The following is a 27,140-nucleotide window of genomic DNA, read 5'->3' as shown; positions in this document are numbered from 1 at the left end:
TCTTGACTACATTATTTAGACTCTACCTACAGAACATTGCAATATTAATAGTTAAAAAAAAAAAGATTCTCTTTTGGAGAAAGGAAACAAGTAATGTCAAAACTTGACCTTCCAATTGATGTGCATTGGCAGGCACTTTAATAGTATTTGGTATGTTATCACACTTGCTACCAATGATTGAACGACATAAATTGTAATTTGATGTGGTGGATAGGCGATGTTCAATGAACACTTTGTCTTACCTCCGTTCTGTGATCTCACATCGTTCTCCTGTGGTGATTAAATGGACGTTAAAATATTCCTGGTGGCAAACAAGAAAATAAATCACTACTTAAAATCTTTGCTACATGAAGATAGAGTAATTTACAATAATTTCACTTGAAATTTGTTTCAAAATTGTATTTATTTACTTATTAATAAAGTTTAATATAATTATTGGCACTATGATTGTACGCTAACTAGTTCTTTTTAACCTGTATCGTTCCGTCAAAATTCTGACCAGCTTCTTCCAAAGATACAATTCTACTCTCACGAGGATATCTCGCGTGTTGCTGTCTGGAAGTAACAAAAGGTGGTGTATGTCCCTCATCCTTGTGTAGTTCATGCCTATTATAATATTTTGAACTATATCTCCCTTTGTCATATGGCGATGGTTTCAGTCTTTTTGAGTATTGAGGTTCATGTTCCTCTTCGTCATCCTCAAAATCTCTGTAATTTTCGTGACGATGTGTAGTGTCGAATTTTTGGCTACTCTCTTCAGAATATTGATCGTAAGAGTGGTGATGATGATTGTACGTATATTTATCTGTATCATCATTGTAATTGCTGTAATGAGGATATGAAATATGTCTGTGTTCGGAGTGTTCCCTAAAGGGTGCTCTGTTATTGGGGCCATATTGTGAATATGTAGTGTCTTCATCTAAAATAGGACCTTCGTAATCTTCAAATGCCCTGTGTTCTTTGTAATCGTCTAAGCGCTCATATTGACTTGGTAACTTAGATTCTCGTCGACTACCAATTGGTCTGTATTCTTTGGGATCATTTGGTCTTTTTTGAAGAAGACGTTCAGCAGACAATCTATGGCTTTTATGATTGTTATGTGTTCTGTGCTCTTTAATTGCACCGGGTTTCTTAGGGTCTTTGATACCCACTGGCCTTCTATGATCTTTCTGAACTCCAGGTCTTCGATGTTCCTTAGGAACATGAGATTCCTTCTGGACATGAAGTGGTCTTGGATCCTTGCTAACATGAGATGGTCTGTTGTCCTTGTGAAAATGAGATGGTTTCTGTTCTTTCAATTTTACAGGTCGTCGTTGATCTTGAAGAAACCCTGTGGTAGGTTTAGAATTATAGCCAGAGTGTCTTGTAGTACGCACATTTTCTTTATGAACAGGTGTTGTGACAGGGTTAGTTGGCGCATATAATGAATTATAGTAAGCTAAACTTGTACTAGGTGTTGGAGCTAAAGGTACAGGATTTACCTGTCCTGTGTACCCTGTGTATCCAACCCCTCCATAATTGTAACCTCTCGTGTAAGCTGTTCCTCCGAAAGGAACACTATTAAGAGTATTCCGTATAGGGGAAGGCATTGCAACAGGATTGAGTATTGTCGGTGGCACTCGGGAGGGAGCTAGAGTAGGAGGGACTGTAGGGGTGAACCTTATAGGCGCTGAAGGTACTGGCGTCCCTATTGTTCCTACAACTGGGCCAGGGATATACACCGGTGGAGGAGCAATACCACCACCATAAGATCCAAAACCTCTTGTTGTTGTTGCACTAGTGAAGCTGTCAGGAATATATCCATTATAAAACGAACTACCGCCTACACTTGAGTCTCTATAGTTTCCACCATAAAGTGGAATCGGTGTGCTGCTTTGTTGTGGACAATTACACGTTGGTGATGATAATGCTATAGGATTGGCATTGGAGAATGAACCAACATTGTCAAGTGGAATTGGATTGAAACTTGATGTATACTTCCTAATCTCCTCCCGAATTTGTGACTCAATGGCTGCTTGACCCAGCGAAGGATCAATATCCTTATATATTGAATGATGAACATACTTCACCTTCAAAGGAATGTTGATTCGGATCTTCTTCCTGTGAAAACAAAATAAAAATATATAAATACGTTAATATAAACCTTATTTATTATGCATAAACACCTAATTCATAAAGGGTATAAATGCTTTATAATCGGAAAATCTCGCATTTGAATATATAATATTTGCACATGTTGTAATACTTGTTCTCAATAATCAGCAAATTGTATTAATCTTGTCCATAACTAGGCACGTACTGCAGCAGTAGACCGTTGGAAGTAGTTTGATGTTAATAATTCTGAATTAGTTGTAATTATATCTTCCATTAACATTATACAACTATCCACAAATATCCAAACATTCCATAATATTTAAGTTTAACGTATCAACAAACCACTAAACAAGTGTACTGCAACTGAAGGAAATTTAATCATCATGACATTTATGAAATTTCAGTTGAACTTCGGAAAATGAGATACAAATTCTATTTCATGTAAGAGTTTTGGTTCTAGTTACAAATGAATAAGATCATTATACCAAAATAAATGAATCGAATATTAAGGAAAGCAAATTATATGTACTGTCATAACTTTAATAACTTGGTAATCATATTAGAGATTCCGGACATCATATTTTTGGTGAGAGACAATCGATTTTGACAACATTTTACCATAGTCCACTTATATGTTTCACGGGATCTTCGTTTCAAGACTTCTAAAACCTATATCATTTGTCATTCATTTATTTCTTGAGCTGAGGTAGAGAAGTACTGACATAAGCCTCTCGTGTCTACTAAATGATGTCAGATCACCCCAGGAGCGACTGAAACATGTATAACAATAGATGGAAGGAAACTAAGAACGACAATGATCTAGAGAAGAGTTGGGGGTGTACGCGTAGCCATGGATCCACAAGTGTTGTATATCGACTTTCCCATCAGTTTTTGTTTGCCTGTAACTACTAACTCTATCAACAAACCAGATTCTTCGTTTACTCCCTGTTTGCTCATTGGGCTTAGAAATCTTTCAGTTTAACGTCTCACGTTATTCCCTTTTGGGTTAAGGGCAAGTGATTGATGGTGGGAGAATTTGTGGAATGAGAATATGAAAGGAAAAGGGAGTACCCTGAGAAAACCCACGAACACGATGTTGTCAACCACAAACTTATTTGGACGGGGATCGAACGCATGGAGTTTAGGCTAGCCGTACCTTGACTAGAGGGTAATACAGCTGAACCGAGGTATAGTACTGTGGACAATGGAACAAAGCTTCGTACTGTATATTATTATTATTATTATTATTATTATTATTATTATTATTATTATTATTATTATTATTATTATTATTATTATTATTATCATCTCCGTGATTACCTTTGGATACATTTTACTTTACTTGATAGTCCAGACTCGAGGTTTCCGATGATTATCTTTTATTAACTTTCACTTTACTTGACAATACAAGCTCAAGGTTTACATTTATTGCTTTTCGTTATCTTTACTTGACAGTGCAAGCTCAAAGCTCTCGGTGATTATATTTGAAATTGAAATGAAATCTTTGAGTTTTACGTCCCACGGTTATGCCGGTTAGGCTAAAGGAGACAGTGATGATGAATAATGAATGAAATGGTGGAGTGAAGAAAGTGGGAGGAAACGGGAGAACCCCGAGAAAACCCACGCACACGGTGTTTGTCCACCACAAAGTTCACTTGGCGGTGCGATTATATTTGAATATACACATTTTACCTTATTAGACAAAGCATGCTCAAAGTTTTCGAAGATTATATTTGATTATGTTTCACTTTACTTGGCAGCATAATCTCAAAATTTTCAAATATTTCTTTTATTTTACTTACCAGCGAAAATTCAAGGGTTTTGATGATTTTATCTTTGGTTATATTTTATTTTGCTTGGCAGTTCAAACTCAAAGCTTCCAGTGATTATCTTTACATGACACCACAAGGTCAATATTTTTAATGATTATTCTTGATTATTATTATTTTACTTGACTAAACAAACTCAATACTTTTGACAATTTTCTTTGGTTATTTTTTACTTGGCTTGACAGCACAAGTTAAATGTTTTTATGGCTATATTTTGCTATTTTCAGTTTACTTGACAACCGCTACTTAGAGGTCACGTTCTTCCAAAATAATAATGATAATGATAATTATTCGGAAATAAGAAAATAACTTTCTCAACCTAGTTGTTGCTAAATTCGGTTCAAAATATAAATTATAACTAATATGAAATTTCTTGCAGTTGTAGTTAAGTTTCAAGTTGAAAGATAACATTTAAACTACGGAGGTAAATTCCTTAACCTTTAAACTACGGAGGTAATTTACCTTTAACCTTTAAACTACATTTAAACCGTTTTCGTAAGGGTTTACAAAGAAGTCCATTTGTTCACTCCTATTCATCGAAGACACATGAAACAAAACGTGTTACAAAAGTTATTGTAGTACCATTTCGAAATCGAAATATCCATAGTTAAGACAAGAAACAGGATATTTTGAAAACAAAATATCCCGTAGTTTATAGAGGATATGTAATATCTAAACTCTCTACAACCTGGGTAAACTTAAATGTAAAAATAATCGTTATTTATCTGCTAAATTACAATGTGATTGTCTTACCCTCCTTTTGATTTCACTACTTTCTTGACCGCTTGAACTCCTGCGAGGAAAAAGAGGAACAACACCATCCAAACCTGGAATAAATAATATACTGATTAATTTATATTTGACAAACAAATGTAAAAATTAGACAAAAAAATCCATTCATATATATCGTCTGTCTGTCTGTCTGATTAGCGTAATATTTTTCCTATTTTCTAGCAACTACTAACGTTTCATTTCCATCAGACAACACACAGATCAGCGGAGAGTCGTGGAAACTGTGTGTGTGCGTTTGTGTACTAAATCATATTCAATCACTAAAGAATGTATTGTTTTAGTTTAACGTTCCACGGTTATGCTCCGAGGCCTAGGGAGATGGTGATAATTATAAAGATTACAATAATAGAATAAATAATGAAGGATGTAACTAGGGAACCCCGAAAAAAAAAAACACTCATATACTGTTTGCCCATCTCAAATCCCAATTGGAGAATGATAGGAGAAAACCAGGGACCCCATGCACCCGAGTTGAGCGCTGACCCGTGAACCGTCTTGGCCTGAGTTCGTCACTTCCTTTCGTTACAAAGGTAATCTTATATGTCAGAAATAAAATTTTATATTTCCTCAATCACCGACAAAGACTACGAGCCTTCTTCCGCTGGTTTAGTGACAGGCACCTGCACGTTTGGTGCAGGGGTCCCGAATTTGATTCCCGGTGAGAGAGTGTGGAAATTTGATTCCGTTACTGTGGTTTGGACTTAATCTTAACCTGTAAGTCCATTTGTCATATAGACTCAGTACCAAAATTGAACGCTAACCTCGAACCAACCAACCACATACTACGTGCAATTAAAGACAAAACTACGTTGACAAATCCACAAGAATGAAAGTGTCTCACCAACCTTATTGCAACATATTGTATATTATCCTTTTTTCTAAAAAAAAAAAAAATAAAATAAAGTGGATGTTTCTCACTTTTCACTGTGAAGAAATACCTTTGGTACAGGATGAGGCAAAAATAATAAACCAACCCAACTTAACTATATATCCTATACAACAAATACATACACTCATTGACACTATGATAATATTTTATTTCATTATAAATGCACATCTTTTACAAAACTTATATATGTATACTGTTAACTCAATATACAATTTTTATCTGAATATATAATTTAATTTAGGTAGTTTAACACCTTGTATATATACACAGTGTTTGTGTGTATCACAGGTCTAGGGTATGGGACATGAAGATCATACTTACTTAACTATGCTATAATGCACATAATGAATAGTATAACTTTGAACGTTATTATTATTATTATTATTATTATTATTATTATTATTATTATTATTATTATTATTATTATTATTATTTTGGAAGTATGCAATTAATTTTCCAATGTGTATTATATCAAATATCGTAGTAGTCAAATCAAGACATGCAAGAGCGGAGAAATATGTGTATTTCTTGTAAAATAAACATGGGATACGTTGGAGATTTAGTTGGAAACCTTCAAATTTAATTCTTATGCAATAGCTAACAGCATGAATGTATTCAATTTTAATAAACAAACGTTTCAACTTTGAAAGAAGTGTAGTTTGCATTTCTAAGAATAAAATATTCGCCTGAGGTGCAGATGAAAGAACAATAGGCGAAAGGCTCATAAGCTGATAGGTCCTATGACAACAGAGTGTTGTAACTAGCGAACAATCGCAAAATATAGAAATTTCTGAATTTAGGTGACAAAACAAGCAGAAGTCAATTCAATGCATAACTGTATCTCCATTTAGTATTTAACAAAAGTAGATTTTGATTCCCAAAGTAAGGGGCATGGTCGTTTAGGGGTAGAATGCTTACCTCTGGTGTTTCGGGTCCTTGGGGCGATCTCCTTGCAAGTAAGTTTGTGGCATTAAACATTAGGTCATTGGGTTTTCACGGGGTACTACCGTTTCCTCCCACATTCTCATCACACCAATTTTTCGATCATTCACTTGCTCTTAGTCATCCACCTCCTTTAGCCTAAAGGACATAATCGTGGGACGTTAAAGCTGATTTTTTTTTCACAAAATGAAATTATGATGAATCAATTTTAAAATTGGAAATGGTAGATATATTTCTTCCGGTTTGAGTACACTGTTCTTAAGATGGTCAATCCATATCAATACAGTTACCTGCTACTATTTTTTACTATTAAGATAAATTTTTCAGTTTAACGTCCCTCGATTACGCCCGTGAGGCTAAGGGAGACGATGATTAAGGCAAATTAATGATAATGGATGAATTCGTGGGATAAAAATTATTTCTCTTCTCTTACAAAACGGGACTACCACGAGAATAATCACGGACACAATGTTGTTCAACTTAAACTTACTTGGTCGGTTACCGAACCAGGGACCTCAAGTACCAGAAGTAAGCGCTCTGGCCACTGTGCTCCCCGTCAATATAATTGTCTAGCTATCTATACAGAAAACAAAATTCGAAGATTCGCTTTCGTTCAGGAGTTATCATGTGGAGGAACGGACGGACGGATGTACCAGAACTAACATACAGTCTTATAACTTACTAGCGTAATTCTAATAAACGAAAATGGGGAAAATTTGACACGTGGAAACATATGGTTAGTTAATTAAAACTCGTGCTTCTTTAAGCCATTATAATCACTCGAAGCAAGCCCATATTGATAATAACATACATAACGTCCTGTAATTATGTGTTGTAGACAGAAAGTTGCAATTGGTTATGTAAATATATATAATTATTAAATGACTACAACCATTTGACGAAACCCAAAAGTGCCCATGATAATAATCTTAAATCTAGAAATCTTGCCATCAGATTTGCTACTATATACTCAATGTAATTAAAGTTGTGCATCAAACCATGATTTGATTGGAACATAGAAAATTACTGCATCTAAATACTATGATAATGATACATATTCTTAACTAATAATCACGACAATATGAAAGAGAATCTGAAATGCAGATTCAAATGATAGTCCAAATTATCTTAATAGAAGCGCACTGGTTCGTTGAATAATAATAGACTTTCTTGTAACATGTTATTGCATGTGTTATTCGTTAAATATAAGTTTTAATTTTGTATTTAGTCTTGATTTCTTTTATATTCTTCTATAATTACATATAGTAATTTGAAACTGATGAGGATCATTAATAACTTTACTACATTTATTATTTTTCTTCGACGCTTGATCTTAATTTTCCTCAAATGTAAGGATTATTATTATTATTATTATTATTATTATTATTATTATTATTATTATTATTATTATTATTATTATTATCAATAATATTAAGTATTCTACCTGTTGGCAGGTCCTGGATCTAATGAGTTTTTTTTTTCTCTTAGGTCCAGGCCTGCAAATATTACTTCCATGTTTTTCAATCTTCAGCTTCCTCTTTTAGCTCCTAATATTTTCTTCTATTTTTCAAATCATGAATCAGTTCTGATCTTTTTCTTCCTACTCCTCGTTTTCCTTCCACATTTCCCTCTATGGAAGTATGACAAAGAGCAGTTCCCTTATAACAGAGTAACTTGCACAGAGAGGAAGAACAGCGGTGCTAAGTTGATAACATATAATTAGGAGTCCGCACTCAATTTTCAAATAAATATTGTCCTCAGTCATGTTCTTTCATAAAGTTGCATGCTCCAGATAACGATGTGAAACTTTTTTTGTGTGGTCATCTCATTAAGCTGCGTAAAGATATACTATTTCTTCTTTCCGATATATCCTCCCAACTTTACCCATGTTCTTTCAGGGGCTTCATGACTTGACAACACCTGAATACCAATCAATAACACCTTACATATTTTGTCCAGTGATTGCCTAAAGTGTGCATAATAGGCCATAACACATTGCACGGTGACTGCATAACACATTGGTAGTAGGCCGTAACATCTGTCAAGTCTTGTCATGTGAGAACATAACACGTGCATATTAGGCCATAACACCTGGTGGTCTTATTGGGTGAGTGCATAATAAGCCATAACACCTAACAGTTTTGCTCGGTGACTGCATACGACGTACATAGAACGCCATAACACCTGTCATGTTTTGAGTGCGTAACACGTGCATAGTAGGCCATAACACCTTTCATGTTTTGTCGGGTGAGTGCATAACACGTGCATAGTAGACTACAACAACTAACAGTTTTATTGGGTGAATGCATAGTATGACCATAATAGGACAAAATAGTAAATATACTTCTGTTTGATGGTTGTTAAATGCGGACATAACAGGCGGTAAAAAAATGCAGTGACGTATTTGGTAGTTCTCCATCTACAAACTGGAGGATCAGAATTCAATCATCAATGGGGCCGGTGTTTATTTACCATTCTATTTTAGATCCAATGCAACATGGAGGTTTACCCAACGTCCGTAAAATTAATACTTGGAAAATCTGACGAATAAACATGTCTGCAGCTTTGTGCTAGCAATATCACTTCCTGTATATGTTTATGCCGACGTCTAAGTGTGGTGCCTTACTTCCACACAGTTCGTAGAACTTTATGGCCTGTACAAAATGCGATTATCTTTACTTTTTGGCTCAACAAAACCAGGTATGTTTCGTCGAGTATCGAGTAACACAAATATGGAATTTATTACGACCGGATATTCCTCATCGAGTGACCGAATAATATGAGTACGTGCATAATACGAAATAACACTAGACATTTTCATTGGGTATCGGTTACCGTATGTATAGTAGCAGAAACAGCAGGCAATTTCGAAGGACAGAAAGACAGCCTCAATAGAAGAGGCCAAAACATTGGTCGCCATGTAGTAGGCCTACTTGCACAAAAGATAACACCAATGGATATGTTCCATTCAGTGGCCGATTAATACGTGCACAAATGTCATTACAGAGAACATGGTACATCGGGTATTTGATTACCACGTGAACGTATGATGTACGATTGTAAGTCTGTCATCTTGAGTTGGGTGCCCAAGGTCTGAGTTTGATATAAAAACTCGCTAATAACAACGCGTATCACTTTAAGTAGTAGATTATTTCTGGAAACGGATATTAAACTCTAATCAATCAATTAAAAAATCACATACTTCAAAACCTGGATTCGAATTCGACGTCTCAAGACCTGTCTCAGAACAACAAAATTACAGTAACATAGAAAGATCGTGGCAACAGTAGTTGATAATTAATACGTTGAGTTAGTTATAATAATAATTTTAAACATGTGTGAACCCTGATTATTCTATTTGGCTTCCACAAACACCATTATATATTCACAATACAAAATGTAACTGTACTTACAATTTGTTTGTTTTTCATGGTGCCTGTTCCCATTTATTAGAAGAAATTGTACACACCACACTCATCCAAAGATGTCACTTATCTGATTGCATTTTCACATACTCTTGACTATATATATCGGGATGAGCATGTGGGATGTACTTATGCTATAATATATCGTGACATTCTCCTCCGTAGTCTAGTGGTCTCCTATTGTTTAACTTTTTTCGTCACCTTGCAAGGATGCTGACGAAAAAGATACGAAAGAAAAATGCTTGTAATCATTTACTGGCCTAAATGAACATGCATTCTGCATATTTTCTCTGTACGCTCAGCGACTTTTGTGATGTTTTGTTCAATTTCACGCGTTGCTACAATTTTGACGGACAGATGTTCCACGTGCTGGGCACAAGAATCCATGTCGTTTATTTACTTCAAGTACTACTAAAACAATAGATGTTCTCATGTGACTCTAAAGAGAAAAAAAAACTAATTTCGGCTGTCAACAGATTTCTCTCGAATTGTCATTTAAATTCGCTCGTGTTTTTCTCCAAAAAGTGTGACATTTTCTCACCTTTCTATTGTTGGTAGATGTGTTCGGAGAGAAGGTCAATGCCAACTTCTATTGAATAATTGTCGATATTAAAAACAATAAATTGACTATTCCCAAGACCTTGCACAACATTAAATACAGTATTTTTGTTTTTAATAGTACGTACAATACGAATGTCGTAATAGCTTTACCGGCTTTCCCAATCATTTTCATATGACCATCCCTTTGATCACATTTTCTTACGAGCGACTTGTGTAAGTTATTTTAGGTTTGCAACAGGGGCGAACTCACAAGGGTCCTGAAACCCCAAAAATCTTTCTAACTCAACATGCATGTGTATACTTGCTTAACAGAGAAATAATTAATATTGCATTAAAATTTGATCTTACAGTTCATCTGTACTCTTCCTCTTACAAAAACAACCTAGCTGTGTCATTTTTTTCCCTAGAAATATAGGTAGAAGAATTTTACAATTACTTATCATCTTCTGGGGTGCACAGTAGTACCCTCTGAATACTACATAGACATAGAGGCTTCTTGTATTAGGTACCCATCTAGCCTTCAATAAGCAGTTTGATGATTATATTGCTTATCACTTGTGAAGCCTACTCAAAACGCACAAGACTCAGGTTTTACAGTAGCTTTCATCAACGAACTTAAAAAGTTCGTTACTGAATTCTCTATGTCTATGTGTGCGTCTGTCTGTCTGTCCGTCTGTCTGTTATTTGCGATTTTTTTTAAAGTTTATACCCTGCATTCGATAGAGCATCAAAGCTATCAAAAATAGCGATTAAATTTTTCGCGTTACTCTTACCATTTCCGAGCTATTGGCCGATTTCCAGAGATTTAAGGAGCCATATATCGGGAACCGTAAGTCATAGAGAGATAATATTGGTGTTGATCAATATCTAAAAGGATTTTCAATATTTTGGTGTCAAATAGTAGCAGGTGGCAACTAGTATGGCCAATGGCCAGTTGGCCAGTGGCCACCATTTAATATCGGTACCGTAATGTTTATCATCCTCTTATATATTGATTACCACTAATATAATCTCTCTATGCCTTACTGTTCCCGTGATATTGGCCAAAAATGGCCAATTTCTAGATATTTAAGAAGCCATAGCTCGGGAACCATAAGTTTTAGAGAGATGATATTGATGTTGATCAATACCTAAGAGCAGAAGCGGACTGGGAGTAAAAGGGTCCTCCGGACAATGATGCTTAAAGGCCTTAATGAATGCCGGGTTGGTCTGAAGTCAGAACTGCCCTTTAGAAATGAAAACTTACCTGGAGACTTGGATCGCTAAACCCTCGATCCCACAAAATGTAAAGTTATGTATGCCTATCTATAGCCATGTATTATTTCGCTTTCTTTATTTTCTACAGTCTGAATGTCTTTGCAATGAATTGTACATGTCCTTTCAAAGCAGTGACTGTTTTTATTGAAAAAAATCTGAATATGATATGATTCCATCTTCAAAATTACGAGAAATGGATTTTTCATGAATGGCACATGCAAATGAGTGAATAAATTATAATAACTTAGTTTTATCGCGTAAAATAATGGCCTATCTTTGTAGATTTGTTTACATGATATATAATAAAGAACATTGAGTAGCCATCCAATTATGGAGGTGAGAAACAAGAAAGTAACATTTTGAAAACACAGAAAGTTTAGAGAAAATGTTTTTAAACATTTTTGATAAAGCACGCTGAGTTTGATAAATAATTTCTTGTTTACTTCTTGAACACTAATTAAATTGGAACATTACTACCATATATTAGGATTACAGCCAAAAATATTTTTTTCTACTAACGGCAGTTAGGAATAACACTCTCAACCTCAAGAAAGAAAAACGGAACGACCAGCACGAACTTTTGATGTAGAAATTCGCATAGTTATTGACTACATAGAGGTGATAGTACATTTGTCAGTCATGTCTGTAAACTTTTTTTTTATTTTTCTATTATTTATATAATCACAGACCTTGAATTAACATTTACAACATATGTCATGCACCATCTTTAAACGCCCCTTGTGCCACCAGTGACCCACTTTATTTTTCAATACGTTACATGAGCTATATCATTCATTTAGCCAAAAGCCCGTTGTTCCACTTCAGGCATACTACCCGTTCTCTTGTTGTACGAATTTCGTTCAGTTTTCTTCTCAGGTTTTCGATGTAACACGATATTGTTCAATGCAGTTGCTAACGAATAAAACTGGTCTTGGGCGTTTGTGGGTTAAATACATTTGTCTAAACAAACAAAAATATGTTTCATATCCAACCCATCTTTTATAGTTAACTCCATTTGTTGTTATCTTCTTTTTAATAACTCGGCATGTGCTAAAATTAAATTAGTTTCGCCAATAACTAACTTCTTGCTTCCAACAATGTCTTTGATATGTTTCTTATAAAATACGTGAGTAAAGAAGTTCATTTATCAAACCAACTTTTACAGCAACACTTTTCTAAAGACAGAGAAAGATTTATCAATTTCATCGATAATTTCATCATTAGAGATTTTTTGCAGAACTTGCCTTTCAATGGCCACAAGCATAAATGATTTAAAAAAAAAATGATTTGACAAAGACGAAAGCGTACGAATTTTAACTAATTTAAGATGACTGAATGCTCGCTCACATGATACTTGAGTAATGAGAGAGTTATCAAATATTTGTGTACAGTAAAGAGTGTTTAGAAAGTGGAAACATGCATGTTATACCTAGTAGTAACACAAGTAACACTGCTTACACGAATGATTTTCGTCGCACATCTTATAAGACTGGCTTTCTGAAAAAAGAGGCAATGCATTACTCAGGTTTACTTTCGCCCTCTGACACATTACACTTAGTAGAACTATCGCATTCTGCAACATCTACGTCGGGTTGTATGTCAGTACAGTCTTTATTATATGCTTTATCACACTAATCTGGCAGTTTTCCGGAGATTTTTTTTTTAATTTTAGCAAAATTCAAGAATACAGATTTCAAATTTTCATGCTCAACTAAACATTTTCAACTGTCTCCTGCAAAGCACCTACTGGAACACCCTTACTTAGTAAATCAGTAAGTCGGCGAGGATCAAGACAAGAAACATCAAAGATTAATTTTTGTTGTTGTTTGTAAACCTATCATTTAATCTACCATGGATTTGTATCACAATGCCAACACCCCCAAAATATTCGCAAATGGGCCCCTGTCAATAATCGTGCACTAATGTTGATGGGTAAATTCCCGGGAAGATATTTTTCGGGAATATTCCCTGGGAATATTCCCGGGAAGATTCCCAAAATGAGAATTTATGCGGGAATTTATGTTCAATCAGAAAGAAAATTGTATTCTACTACTATATTATGATTTCAAAGTTGAATTAATTTTTATATAATAGCATATTATTACTGTTGTCCACAGAGGATTGTTTAAAATGTATATTCTGAACGGTCCCATGTTACTTTATTAACACTTTATTATATTTAGAAAGTACGCATAAATTTATATTTATTTACAATATGTTCTATCAATTAAATATGTGTGAAAAAATTATATAGTAACAGTTTAAATTTATATGTAAGTGGATTTGCTCAACTTGTCTCTATTGCTGATATTATAAACGCATTAAATTTATAAATGTTATAAACTAATTAGATTGGGTAAATGCTAGAAGGTACATGTCTCACCAATTTATCAACATTTGCGCATACATATTTATGTTCACAAAATTTGCAAGATACTTACTTATCTTTATATTTTAGCACGTAACATTGCCATACACGACCTTTCATTCTACCTATTTATCGAAATTCCATACGTTAATTCACATGTAAAAGAAGTCCGAGTATTTCTTCAGAAATTCGAGTCAGAGAGAGGAGACAGACCGACGTCTATTACTAATGGTGGTTCAGGGTTTATTAATTGTACTTCATCTCTATTTCATCAATCCTGTACATCAACTCATTTCTTCCGTAAATCATCCTATTTTTTCTAGTTTTGGCCCCCCAATTCTAAACAATTAATTTACTTTTTAGTACAAATGAAAATGGAACATAAAAAATATATTATTAGTTATATAAAGTACAGTCATAGAATTTTAAATTATTTAACCTTCAAATTCTTTAAAACCTAGAATTAAATCATAATATATTAAAATAAAGTAATTAGTCATATTGTTCTTATAATTTGGGAGATAAAGTAAAGAAATGGAAATAAATTCCTTCCCGGGAATTTATAGGCCAGGGAAAAAAACCGGGAATATTCCCATTTTTTAAATTCCTTTCCACCGGGAATACTCCCACTGCCCGTCACTATGTTAGGTATACCGAATTAGAAACCCCATCTTGCTAGCCCCCTTTCTCTTTATCGACTCGAACTTTAAAAACAAAGCTATGATTGCATCATCAAAAGAGACTCCTTCTACCCGAGTTGGAAAACAAGTAAATAAAAAAAATAAAAAAATCATATGTTAAGAACTAAGGATTTGCAAGAAAGGAGTGGTGTATTTCCATTGGGGCCACTATTTCCTTTATACTTTATATATACGATAAAAATAAATTGTTCCAATTTAATGCTCTGTTAATTCCCACTAGTGAAGAGCGCAAGAGTCTTGGTTTTGCAGTTTTTGCAAGAGTCTTGCATCCAAGACCAAGACCAGGAATCCCGATGCAAGACCAAGACCAAGACCATACCTGCAAGACTAAGACTCTTGCGCAAGAGACTTGTAGAAATTCCGATACTACTTGAATTTTTTATAGAATGTGGAAAGAAAGGGGGAAAATCACTATATTTTTCACTTGAATTTCTTGGCTTCAGTAAAAATGCCGCTGGAGTGAATGTGTTTCCAGTAGTTTATGCAATCCGTGTGAGTCGATCTGTCTCTGTAGCATATAGCTACCGTATGTCGTTTTCTGAATCGGTTGTTCGCGATTTCTGAGGTTATTACTCGTTTTCAAGCCACACAGGTGTCATCTTGCACAATGTGAACTTTTTTGGTGGACAAACACCATATGCGAGGATTTTCTGTTTTTTTTTTTTTTCGTTTCCCCCTACCTTCTTCATTAAACCATTTCAGTCATTTCTCATCATTGCCGTCTCTCTTAGCATTGGTGCATAACCATGGGATGTTAAACTATATATTTCATTTCATTTTAAAGCATTTTAGTGGTATTCCTCCAAAACTAAAGAGAAATGTAGTATTGAACATCGATAATTCCGTTCACCATAGATGCTGACTGCATGGGTATGGCCTTGGCTCCGAGGCTCAAGCGTCCTTTGGAAATTTTAATGTGTACTCATAAAATGAAACTCGAAATAACAATTTCATGACATTGAGAAAAACTTAGTGCATGTGACCACAAGTTTGATTTCATGGCGAATGCTTATACGTTGAATAAATCGTTTATCAATATAACTTTTAGCCTCCTTAGGTATACGGCACATCAAGGATTGAGCGATATAGCATTATACAACAATAAATGATCTATATTCAAAAGTGAGAGTGATTTTGTATAGTTATTTCAAATAACTTGGAGTTTGATACCGTTATTATGTATTTCTATTATAGGTCAAAAGTATTTATATAAATTGAGTTCACACAAAAGACATAGACTGTTGAGTAGTTTTCAGTTTTCACTCAAATTGTTCCAAAATCTTAAGAGGTTTGATTATAATAATTATTATTTCAATTTTTCTCTCTCTTTCTTTTTTTCTTTTTGGCCAATATTGCTAAATATATTATCATCATCATAGCTATTCTGCCATTATTGGCAGGTCACTTGCTGCAAAAGAGAAGCTTCGATGTACTGTGGTCCTCAGCTAGTCTCTTCATCTTGACGTAGCAATTTTAAGTTTTAATATGTTCCTTCAACTAGTCTCCTTCTTTCCCTCCCTATATTTCCTACCACCATACCCTCTAGCACGTACCTCATAATACAGTTCCTCCTCAGCCAACATCCCAACCAGCTCCTCTTCCTCCTCTTAACAATATCTAAAATTCTTCTTTTTCCCCCTACTGCTAATATTTCTAACACCTTATTCGTTTTCCGTTCAGCACAGCTAATTCTATCCTTTTTTCTCCATGCCCATGTTTCGAAAGCCTGCAATTTTTTAATCGATTTTGCGTAATGTCAATGTTTCTGCCCCATAGAGTACATATTGGAATCAGTAAAACAAAATCTCAATATTTAATTGGAAGTTTCATTAATACAAGGATTAGCTAATCGTGGTTGAAAAGAAAAATCTGACTCCTTTAGAGTGTAAAAATAATTTTGCAATTGCAATTCATGGTATTTCAATAATCTGTGTCGTCTGGATTTCCTTTCATACGTTTCACGGGTAACCTCCCCAGTTTGGGAACCAGTGGACTGTTGGATCTGTTAAACAAATACATAAGAAGATTACGAAACGTTGTGATTTATCTTATAAGTAGTAAAACGTGGACACCTATTAAAAAAAATAAAGGTCATCGTCTATGTTGTACACTATCATCATACTTACACGAAGGTAAATTATATTACATTTAGAAACACATTGAATTTCCGTTACTGTTGGCGCATTGTAGCATTTATTATCCCTTATATCCAGAGTAAAATTTACCTATGAAAAGCATAAGATTTCTTAAAAGCAAGACTTGAAAGACTCTTGCAAGCAAGACCAAGACTGGGTGTGCAAGACCAAGACCAAGACCAAAACCAAGGAGTCCAGTGCAAAACCAAGACCAAGACTGGATGTACAAGACCAAGACCAAGAATGGATATTCAAGACCAAGACCAAGACCACCTGGGTCTTGGTCTTGGTCTTGAATTTGCTCATCACTAATATCCACAGCTTTGTCATATCTTTGTTACTCTTGGATAAGAACATGGAGAATATTCCATGAAAATCCTCCTGCAGTAAGGAAACCGTTTTAGACATGGAAACGCAAGTTGTGGCGCTGGAAAGAACAGGGTTCCCTGAGCACAGCGGTGATGCTAGAAATAGGTCCCGTGGCTTGAAACACAAGAGTTCGGGCCCCACATGTTTGGGCTTAGGTTCCTTCTCTTCGATATCAAGTATATTGAGTTGTACCTCACTGACGTGCAGCATCAGTATTGTCTTGTAATGTTCGGTTGAACAACATTCAGGTACTATAATAACGAAAATTATTTTTTTTAGCAAAAAAGTATGTATAATATGACATCAATATCCTTTGCCAGATTTATTACATGCTGATGTGCTAAGGGGAAACAAATCCGTTCCAATGCAACCACTCACGTCCAAAACCTCCATGCTTCGTTGGTGAATAGAAAAGACCCGGCCATCTTTCGGGGTCTGATATCTGGGAACATCAGACCCTGAACTCGATTTGTGACATTACCGCTGTGCTCAGGTGATCACGATCTTTCCATTGCCACCTCCTACATCTAAGAACTACATATTTCATTGGTGAATAGAAGGGACCTAAGCTCGAAACTTCGGGGCACGATTTTTTGGGTTTTGAGCCCGTTTTCTGACATCACCGCTGTTCTCAAGGAACCATTATTTATCGCCTCAACTCGCATCCAACAACTAACATGGTTTCCTTACCGTAGAAGAAGCAGCACCCTGCTTTTTATATATTATCGATTGCACATCACATTGTTGGATAGAAAAATTATGAACGAAATTACATTTTCGAGTTAATAACTTACATGCATTTTAAGACTTTCAACTGTATTATTGATTTTTCAACAAACAAGGCTACGAGTTAGGCAGGGGCTCCCTTTCAATAGTGCCCCCCTTTCGCTAACACTGCGGGTGCGTTAGCTACACCATTGGTTTCTGTGAACGAGCACGGAGTTTTGAAATAGTTATAACTAGTCGAGCAATATCTTAAGTGATTTTGCAGAGAGCATGGCCCACCCGGAAAATTTCGGGTATCCTGGCGGCCCAGTCCGATTCTGCCTAAGAGGATGGTAAATATTTTGGTATCAAATAGTAACCGGTGGCTACTGTCCAACTGGCCACTGGTTTGGCCAATGGCCACCAATTATTATCGGTACCAAAATGTTTACCATACTCTTAGGTATTGATTAACACCAATATCATCTCTCTATAACTTACGGTTCCTGTGATATTGCCCAAAAACGGTCAATTTCTAGATACTTAAAAAGCTCGGTAATCATAAGTTTTAGAGAGATGATATTGATGTTGATCAATACCTAAGAGGATGGTGAACATTTTTCTACCAAATAGTAACTGGTGGCCACTGATTAACTGTCTACTCGCCAACTGGCCAGCGTTCCCCAGATATTGGCCAGAAAGTTCGAATTTTTAGATATTTAAGCAGTCATATCTCGAGAACTGTACTCATAGAGAGATGATATTTTGGTAATTTTTGCGAGAAAGAGAGGAAGGTGCTAATAAAAAGATTTACTTTTACATCTAGGAACAATGACATCTGTTCTTCCCGCTCCATCTCTCCATTCTTTTTAAGTTTGTTCTGGCAATGCTCTTGGAACATTCTCAACTGGTTTTGAATTGTATTTCAATATAGTTTTTCTTGTGTGTATGTGTGTGTTTGTGTGCATTTCAATATACAGTTTTCAGCAGTCATCCCTCTTTTAATCTTTTTTTTTTTTTTTTTTTTTTTTTTAACGTTTAGTCTCGGTTCAGACGTGCAGAAAAGTCTCTTGCGGGCCCCGCAACAGAAAACTCTGTTGCGATGCGGACCCGCGCGAGCCGGAAATACATTGATTCATATCATTCATGCCACACGTGCAGACTTTCCCGCACGACTCTGCTGCGGGACCGCAGCGGGCAAAAATTGAGTTGCGGGGACTGCTGGCTCGCAGCGAGTCCGCACAGGTGTTGCGGGTCGGAAAATCATTGTTGGCAATGAGGCAAGCCACACGTGCAGACTTTCCCGCGCCCGCAGAAATGGAAAGCGAAGAACTGAATGAAGAACTATTCATTAACGAAATACAAAAATATCACGAGATATGGAATTTAAAGTGCGAAATGTATAGAGATAGAAATAAAAAAAACTGGATGCATGGAATAAGGTGTGTGAAACCTTATGTGAGAAATTTAATGAAAAACAGAAGAAAAAACTACATTGGTATGTATTATTATTACTTTTCAATGTAAAAATCTAATATTCATGTAGTATTTACATTTGATTTTCATTTAGCGTCCCTTTCCAGCAGCGAGGCTATGAATACTTTTTTGTGATAACAATAGACAACAAATATGCTTGGAGAAAAAGCCTTTATTGTTAATGCAGTTTCTTTGATGAGATTTCTTGTCACTCACTCCGGAATGAACCGACTGTTTATAACGTACGTTGCATTATACTTTAGGTCGAGGCAAGGGTGCCCATCAGGGGGTCCAAGGTGGGGCTTTCGCCCCCCCCCCCTAAGAGGAAATTGTACTTGGGAATATCGAAAACCTAATAGAATTTTTACATTAGTTGCAGCAAAAAATGAAACTATATTTGAAAAGTCGCTTATATTTGCCCCCCCCCCTTGAAAATCACAACATGGGTGCTCTTGGGTCGAGGTCACGTATTATATAGCTTCTGTGCTCAAAAGGGACGCGGAAGTCCAAAACAACCATCAACATAATAGAAGAAAAGAAAAGAAAAAAAAACATCGTTTTTCGGCTGACAATTGATGTCTTTATTTGTTAATGTGCTAAATTTAAAAAAAATAGTTAACACGCAAATTGTTGAAAAAAATGAAATGAAATTTTGAGTTTTACGTCCCACGGTTATGCCGGTTAGGCTAAAGGAGACGGTGATAATGAGTAATGAATGAAAATGGTGGAATGAAGAAAGTGGGAGGAAACGGGAGAACCCCGAGAAAACCCATTCACACGGTGTTTGTCCACCACAAAGTTCACTTGGCAGGAGCAGGGTTTGAACCCGAGACTCCTAGCACCAGAGGTGAACGCTCTACCACTGAGCCACCGCGACGCAAATTGTTGAATATCAGGGCACTCATGTGGTTAAAAAATAAAAAAAAAAAATGCTCGAGATGTAACAGAAATATTTTTGTTTCTCGTGCAATTGATAATATTGTGCACGTCGTTGCTATTTTAGAGATAACAACTGAATGTTTTCTTACATAAAGAACAACTTAAACAAAGCTATCTTGCCATGGAACTCTACCTATGTCGCTTACAAAATAATCAGCCCATCTGTTTCTGCTTCCGTTTGCTGCGTTGCCTCCTTTTGGTGTGCTACACGTATTGGGGATTTCCTCAAAACCTTCTATCGTTAAATGTCACAATTATAAAAATGTTTCCTTTTTCTCACCTTAGAAAGGATTATTCGGAAACACTAAATCCATTATTTTTATTTAAGAGTTTACATTAAGAATTTCACATCTCCAATCTAAGCGAGTCCTATACTTTCTCAATATATAACGGGAAATGTCACTACTGTAGGAATGAAATTAAATCCTTGGGTTTTACGTCGCACGATTATACCGGGTAGCTAAAGGAAATAATGATGATGATAAATGAATGAAATGGTGGAATGAATAAAGTGGGAGGAAACGGGAGAACCCCGAGAAAACACGCACACTGTGCTTCTCGCACCACAAAGACCACTTGACACAAGCTGGAATCGAACCAGAGGTGAACACACTATCACTGAGCCACCAGATCCCACTACTATAGAAATCCCCCATCTCCCCTTCAAGAGAAAATTTTCAAAGACGCTGAAATCTGTGCTCCATTATTTTTAATATGAGTTTGTATGCCGAATTTTACATCTTTAACTGAAGCGAATCCTCACATTCGGTAATTTGTAAATAAATAAAGGGAAATTTTACTATTATTGAAACGCCCTCTCTTGAGCGGGATATTCGGAAGACTCAAATAAATGTCTTATTTTTAATTTAAAGCCACCAACTATGTCAAAAAATCGAAATTAGTCACGCAATGTCCAGTGGCCGCTAATAACGTCTGCAAATGTCTATGTATAGGTCTCCGAATGTTTAACTTTCTGTGCTCTTACAAACGATAATTAGTTAACATAATTAACTTACCTTAATGTAACAGCCAGAGCTCATCCGTGGCTAAGCGGTTAGCGTACCCGCCTTTGGCGTGGGAGGCGCGGGTTTGATTCTCGTCGGGAGCTCATGTGGTTCGGATTCCACGTTAATCAGTAGGTCCACGTCTCATATAGCCTCGCTGCTGAACGTTAAACTCAAAATCAACTCATTAATGTAACAGCCAATATTTCAATTGGTGGTATCGCAAGTCTCATGAAAGTATCTTCTGCTTTAATTTTATCACTTATTTTCGATAAAAGTTCATCAAATGAAATGATGCTCATGCGAGAATAATTAAAGAACTTTTCTTCGTCATTGCGCAAATCAATAAACATAGAAGAAAATTCACCTTTAAACAGTCGTGAGCTTACGTACGGATGAACCCAGTATCGTCTCTGTTTCTTCCTTAGGATTTTACTGGCTAAGTATACAAAAACAGCACGTTTTCTACTTTCAATTTCCATCTTCATTCAACTGCAGCTGAAAATAAAATGAGCTGTTTTCTATGTCTATGTGAAGTGGTTGGGCTGAGACGCCCGCACGAGTCTGCTGCGAGTCTGTTGCGGGCCCGCAACAGACTTTTCTGCACGTCTGAACAAGGCCTTAATGTTCGTCGTTGTATTTGACAACAAATATGAAAATGAAAATATAAATCTCAAAATAACAAACTTTTAATAATCATCGTGCTGAAATTCAGTTCATCAGCTCGTGTTTGAACTAGCCTGTCCTCAAAAATAAACAAATAAAATAAAAAAAAAATATAAATATGAGATAAATGTATCAGAAAAGACATAAACACAGAAACATTTCACGATAATGGTTGAGAAAAATATAAGTTTAGCGTGACAACTACGTACACAATATTTAACTTTAAGCTGCGGACATTCCGAGTACCTGAATACCACTTTAAAAATCAGAGAGTTCATTATAAAATTAATACTTTTAGCATTTTCTAGAATCATTAAATATAGCCTGAAACGTTCTTTACAAGTTTCTTGAGTAAAATCGGGAGGTTCGTACAATTTTGAACCAATGCTTTAATTCTCTTCTATTGCTGAGAGGAATACCTTTATATTTCTCTCCTTCTTATTTTCTTCTCAGAATTTTTACCACACATTTTCAACGTTTATTGGATTGGTATGATTCAACCGCCATACTGGAGTGTGTTATTCTCAAAGGAAACTGCTACTACTATTATTATTACTGTTTAATAATAATAATAATAATAATAATAATAATAATAATAATAATAATAATAATAATAATAATAATAATAATAATAAACAAGGCCTAGCTACTGAAGATTGTCTCTGGCTACAGGTCCCAATACTACAAGTCACTACGTCTACACTGCAAAACATACAGAAATTACTTTTAGCCACAGTAGGACACTGTACACATTAGCGACACCCTTTGAACATCTCCAGATGACAAACATTCACCCCTTTTAGATACTCTGTTGTCCAAGCATGTCCCAGATGTACTGTATGTACAAAATGTTCAATGTTTTCGAACTGTTTGCCGAGAAGTGTTTTAAACATGCCATACTAGATATTGTTTTTAACCTCTGGTGCATGGGATCCCGGGTTTGATCCCAGCTTGTACCAAGTGAACTTTGTGATGGACAAACACGGTGTACATGGGTTTTCCCGGGGTTGTCCCGTTTCCTCCCACTTTCTTTATTCCACCATTTCATTCATTTCTCACCACCACTGTCTCCCTTAGCCTAACCGTCATAAACGTGGGACGTAAAACTTAAAGATTTCATTTTCATTTTTTTAGATACTGTTTGCGGAGAATGAGCGCCTTTCGACACGTGAAGCACACTTTATAAACACACACTTGATATATTTCCCCCTCAACATCTGTACTAAAAGTATTTAGATGCTATTTTATTTTTTACAGTGTATATAATGTTGAACTTGTGATATTTTGCACCCGAAAAATGACGATTAATATTTAATTATTGACAGCTATATTTTCAGAAAAAAGGTTTACAACTACTTAGATCTTATAAGAAAGAAAAAAAAAAAAAGAATGCAAATGAAGCCGAATGAAGATCAAATGTTTACGCTATATCAATCATTTAATTGTTAGATATGTATAATTTTACTAGATAATTGTTCAAATGTATGTTGAGTTACGAAGTTTTGTTGGAGGTTCTGGACCCGGTGGAAACCCGTGGGGGCCCGCCCCTGTTTCCAACCCCTAAAACAACGGAGAAACGATTGGATTCCATGATCAAGTCTGGGAATTCTATATCTTTACGTTGAATTGTTGGTCGTAGTAAAAATGTGCTAAAAATCTGGGCTGAAAGGAAGGTATTATTCTGGTATTAATTCTGGTTTGCAGCCTTGGCATGAACAATCGTGTAGACTGAATTATTGTCATATAATGTTCGAACTCAGCGCACAGTGACTGACACTAATCACTGCCTCCAGCGAATTAACGCAGGTTGATAGTTTAAAATAATACTTTATTTCTCCTATAGATGGCACTATATGTCATGAACGGATTATCTCTTACCAGTGGCAGTGTGTTTTGGAAATGCCACCTTATATTCATTTCTAGCAGTAAGGCAATATGAGATAGGAGTAGGATCTGAGCCACCACTCGGGCTTGTATCTGAGGCAATTATACTCACCAGGAATTGATCCCAATACCTTGTGGTCACATACCATGCGCTTTAGGTATTTTGTCACAGAATGTAGTTGAATTGTTGATATATGTTGCATAATGGAAAACGAAATGAAATGTTTCAGTTTAACACCCAAAGATTATGCCCATTAGGCTAAGGGATGATGAAGACAAATAAATGATAATGGAGTAATTGGTGGAATGGTAATGTGAGAGAAAATGGGAGTGCCCGGAGAAAATTCAAAGACACGTAGTTGTCCAACTTAAACTTATTTGGTCGGAGATAGAACCAAGGACCTCACGCAATAGAGGTAAAAGTTCTGGCATTGAAACACTTTATTTAAGATCAACCGATCATTCCTCAGTTTCCTGAGCACCCTAGTTTTCCTCGTACAAGGTTCAATTTTACCCCTCACTAAAGTGGAGAGGGAGTCGAACACAAACATATACAGAACAGTTAAAATTACAAAGACCCTCCCAGCTGAAACCAAAGGCTCACGGGCTAGCCACTTTCTTTTTAAGTTAACTGATTTACCAAACGTTCTTCAGTAACTTGAATTTCCCTAATGACTAATATTTTTACTCGTTTTTTGCAGTTTTTCCAAGTAAATCTCTCTGCAAGGACACGAACATAGAAACATCGAGGAGATTTAAAATTCCAAAGTCTTTCCCACCGGGAATCGAACCCAGGACCACGTACACCAAAGGCATACGTGATAGCCACTAGATAAGCCGAGAGGGGAACTGGAATTTCTAGCAAAACTCAGCCCCAGCACGCATGTAAATCTCCGCGTACCACTTCTAGCATTTCCCTAGTGAGCCATTGTGCCCTTAATACATTGCACTGAGAACCTTCTGTTCAATACAAACGAGAACAGAGAGCTTCTAACAGCAGACTCTATCGGTATATTATATATCTCTCCGCCTCTCCGTTTCGCGAAAATTCTCGTAACGCTGATTGGATCATAATGAAATGTCGTTTGTGCTTTGTTTCAAGCTTCTGAAAAAATACTAACTGTATGTAAAACTACATGAACTGACATAAATTAAGGGGGTACTTCCGGTTGACATGAAAAGTTAAAATTTGGCATGATTGTATATTTTCAAAACTAACCGACAGAAAAATTGTCAAAAGTTATTATTATTATTATTATTATTATTATTATTATTATTATTATTATTATTATTATTATTTATTTATTTATTTATTTATTTATTTATTTATTTATTTATTTATTTATTTCAAGGGGTCTAAAGGGGAGATGAAGAAATTCTCCATGCTATTTAAATGGACCTTTTCTCGGACCTATAATCTCATATTTTTGGTACTTGGAATTGAAATAAAAACTTGGAATTCGACATACTTGTACGTTTTCGTTATCGTTACCTAAGTAAATCAGTAAAAATCAAAATTTTCAACTTTAGAGTGGCTTTATAAGGAACTGAAGCATCTTTCTCATGTTATCTAATGGGACATCTTTTACAACCCAAAATGTGTAGACACTTACGGCAGGACTAGAATGATGAAATTTGGCATGATTTTAGCTTTGCAAGGCTAACCGACAGGGAAATTGCCAAAAGTGAATATTTTTAATTTTTAATGTGTCTAAAGAGGGATGAAGATACTCCAATGTTATTTAAATGGGCGTTTTAATGGGATACATAGATTTTTTAAATAGGAAAAGAAACTTGAAATTCGGTAGAATTGTGAGTTCAAGAGGTACGAGACCGTAGCCCCAGGAAAGGCAAAAATGTAGGAGCGCAGGTCCCAGCCCAGCAAATTAAGGAAATATGAAGAACAAACGCACGAAATTCACTGTTGATGCAAAGGCTGATACATAAGAGATAAGAGGCCGTAGGCCGAGCAAACTCGGGTGTCTGGGGGCGAAGCCCCCAGCTAGCCAAAGCTGAGTCCTAACTATATATATAACTACATGAACTTGCATAAAATAAAGGGATACTTCCGGTTGACGTGGAAAGTTGAAATTTGGGATGGTTGTAGCCTCCCGGGACTAATCCACACAAGAATTGTCAAAAGCAAAATTTTTAATTTTTAGGTACTTAGGATTGAAATAGAAGCTTGAAATTCGGTATGTTTGTATGCTTTCGTTAGTGTTTCCTAAGTAAATCACTAAAAATAAAATTTTGCAACTTTATAGTGGTTGTATGGGGAACTGAAAAATCTTCTCCATGTTATTTATATGGGACACCTTTTGCACCCCAAAATTATTGGGCACTTCGTGTAATATTACTATGGTTAAATTTGACATGATTGTAGCCTTTCGGGACTAACCGACACGGAAGTTGCCAGAAGTGAAAATTTTAATTTGTAGACCTAAACGGGAAACTAAGAAATTCGCAATGTTATTTACATGAGACCTTTTTATTGAATTAAAATCTCATTTTTTTTAGGTATTTGGAATTGGAATAAAAACTTGAACTTCAGCTTGTTTATACGTTTTTGTTAGTATTAACTAAGTAAATTGCCAAAAATTGAAAAAAAAAATCCAACAGTAGAGTGGTTTTATGTGGAAGTGAAAAATCTTTTGCATGTTATTTACCAATATGGGACATCTTCTACACCCCAAAATGTTTAAGCACTGCCGGTAGGATTAGAATGATGATTTTTTCATGATTGTAGCCTTCTGGGATTAACCAACAGGAAAGTTCCCTAAAGTGAACATTTTAGTTTTTTATAGGGTCTAAAGGTAGATGAAATTCCCATGATGTTTAAATGGTAGTTTTCTTGGGAAACAAAATTTTATCTTGAAATAGGAAAGAAACTTAAAGTTTGGTCGAATTGTGGGTTTAAGAACTGCGAGGCCGAAGGCCGAATAAACGCAGGGATCAGAGGGCTAAGCCTCCAGCTGGGCCAATTTCAGGAAAAGTAATTAAAGTGCAATTGCACGAAATTTCCTCTTGATAGAAAGGCAGATACATAAGAGATGCGAAGTCGTAGGCCAGGCAAATGCAGGGGTCTGGGGGCGGAGCCCCCAGCT

At 35.7% G+C, this 27,140-nt stretch overlaps 1 protein-coding gene across 1 annotated transcript in view; it reads right to left on the bottom strand.

The window, feature by feature from the left end:
* Positions 1-448: 448 nt before the first annotated feature.
* The window catches only part of LOC145674265 (uncharacterized), a 31,662-nt gene continuing 4,970 nt past the window's right edge, over positions 449-27,140 (bottom strand). The window contains exons 2-3 of the mRNA XM_081744101.1: positions 4,677-4,750; positions 449-2,100 (exon numbers count right to left, since the gene is read on the bottom strand). Of these exons, the coding sequence (XP_081600227.1) occupies positions 459-2,100; positions 4,677-4,750 (1,716 nt within the window). The 3' untranslated portion in view covers positions 449-458. The remainder of the gene's footprint in view (positions 2,101-4,676; positions 4,751-27,140) is intronic.

This window comes from Thermobia domestica, chromosome 17 (genome assembly GCF_964235325.1).
Source record: "Thermobia domestica chromosome 17, izTheDome1.hap1.1, whole genome shotgun sequence".
Classification (NCBI taxonomy): Eukaryota; Metazoa; Arthropoda; class Insecta; order Zygentoma; family Lepismatidae; genus Thermobia; species Thermobia domestica.
This window is presented reverse-complemented; position numbering and strand designations above follow the sequence as displayed.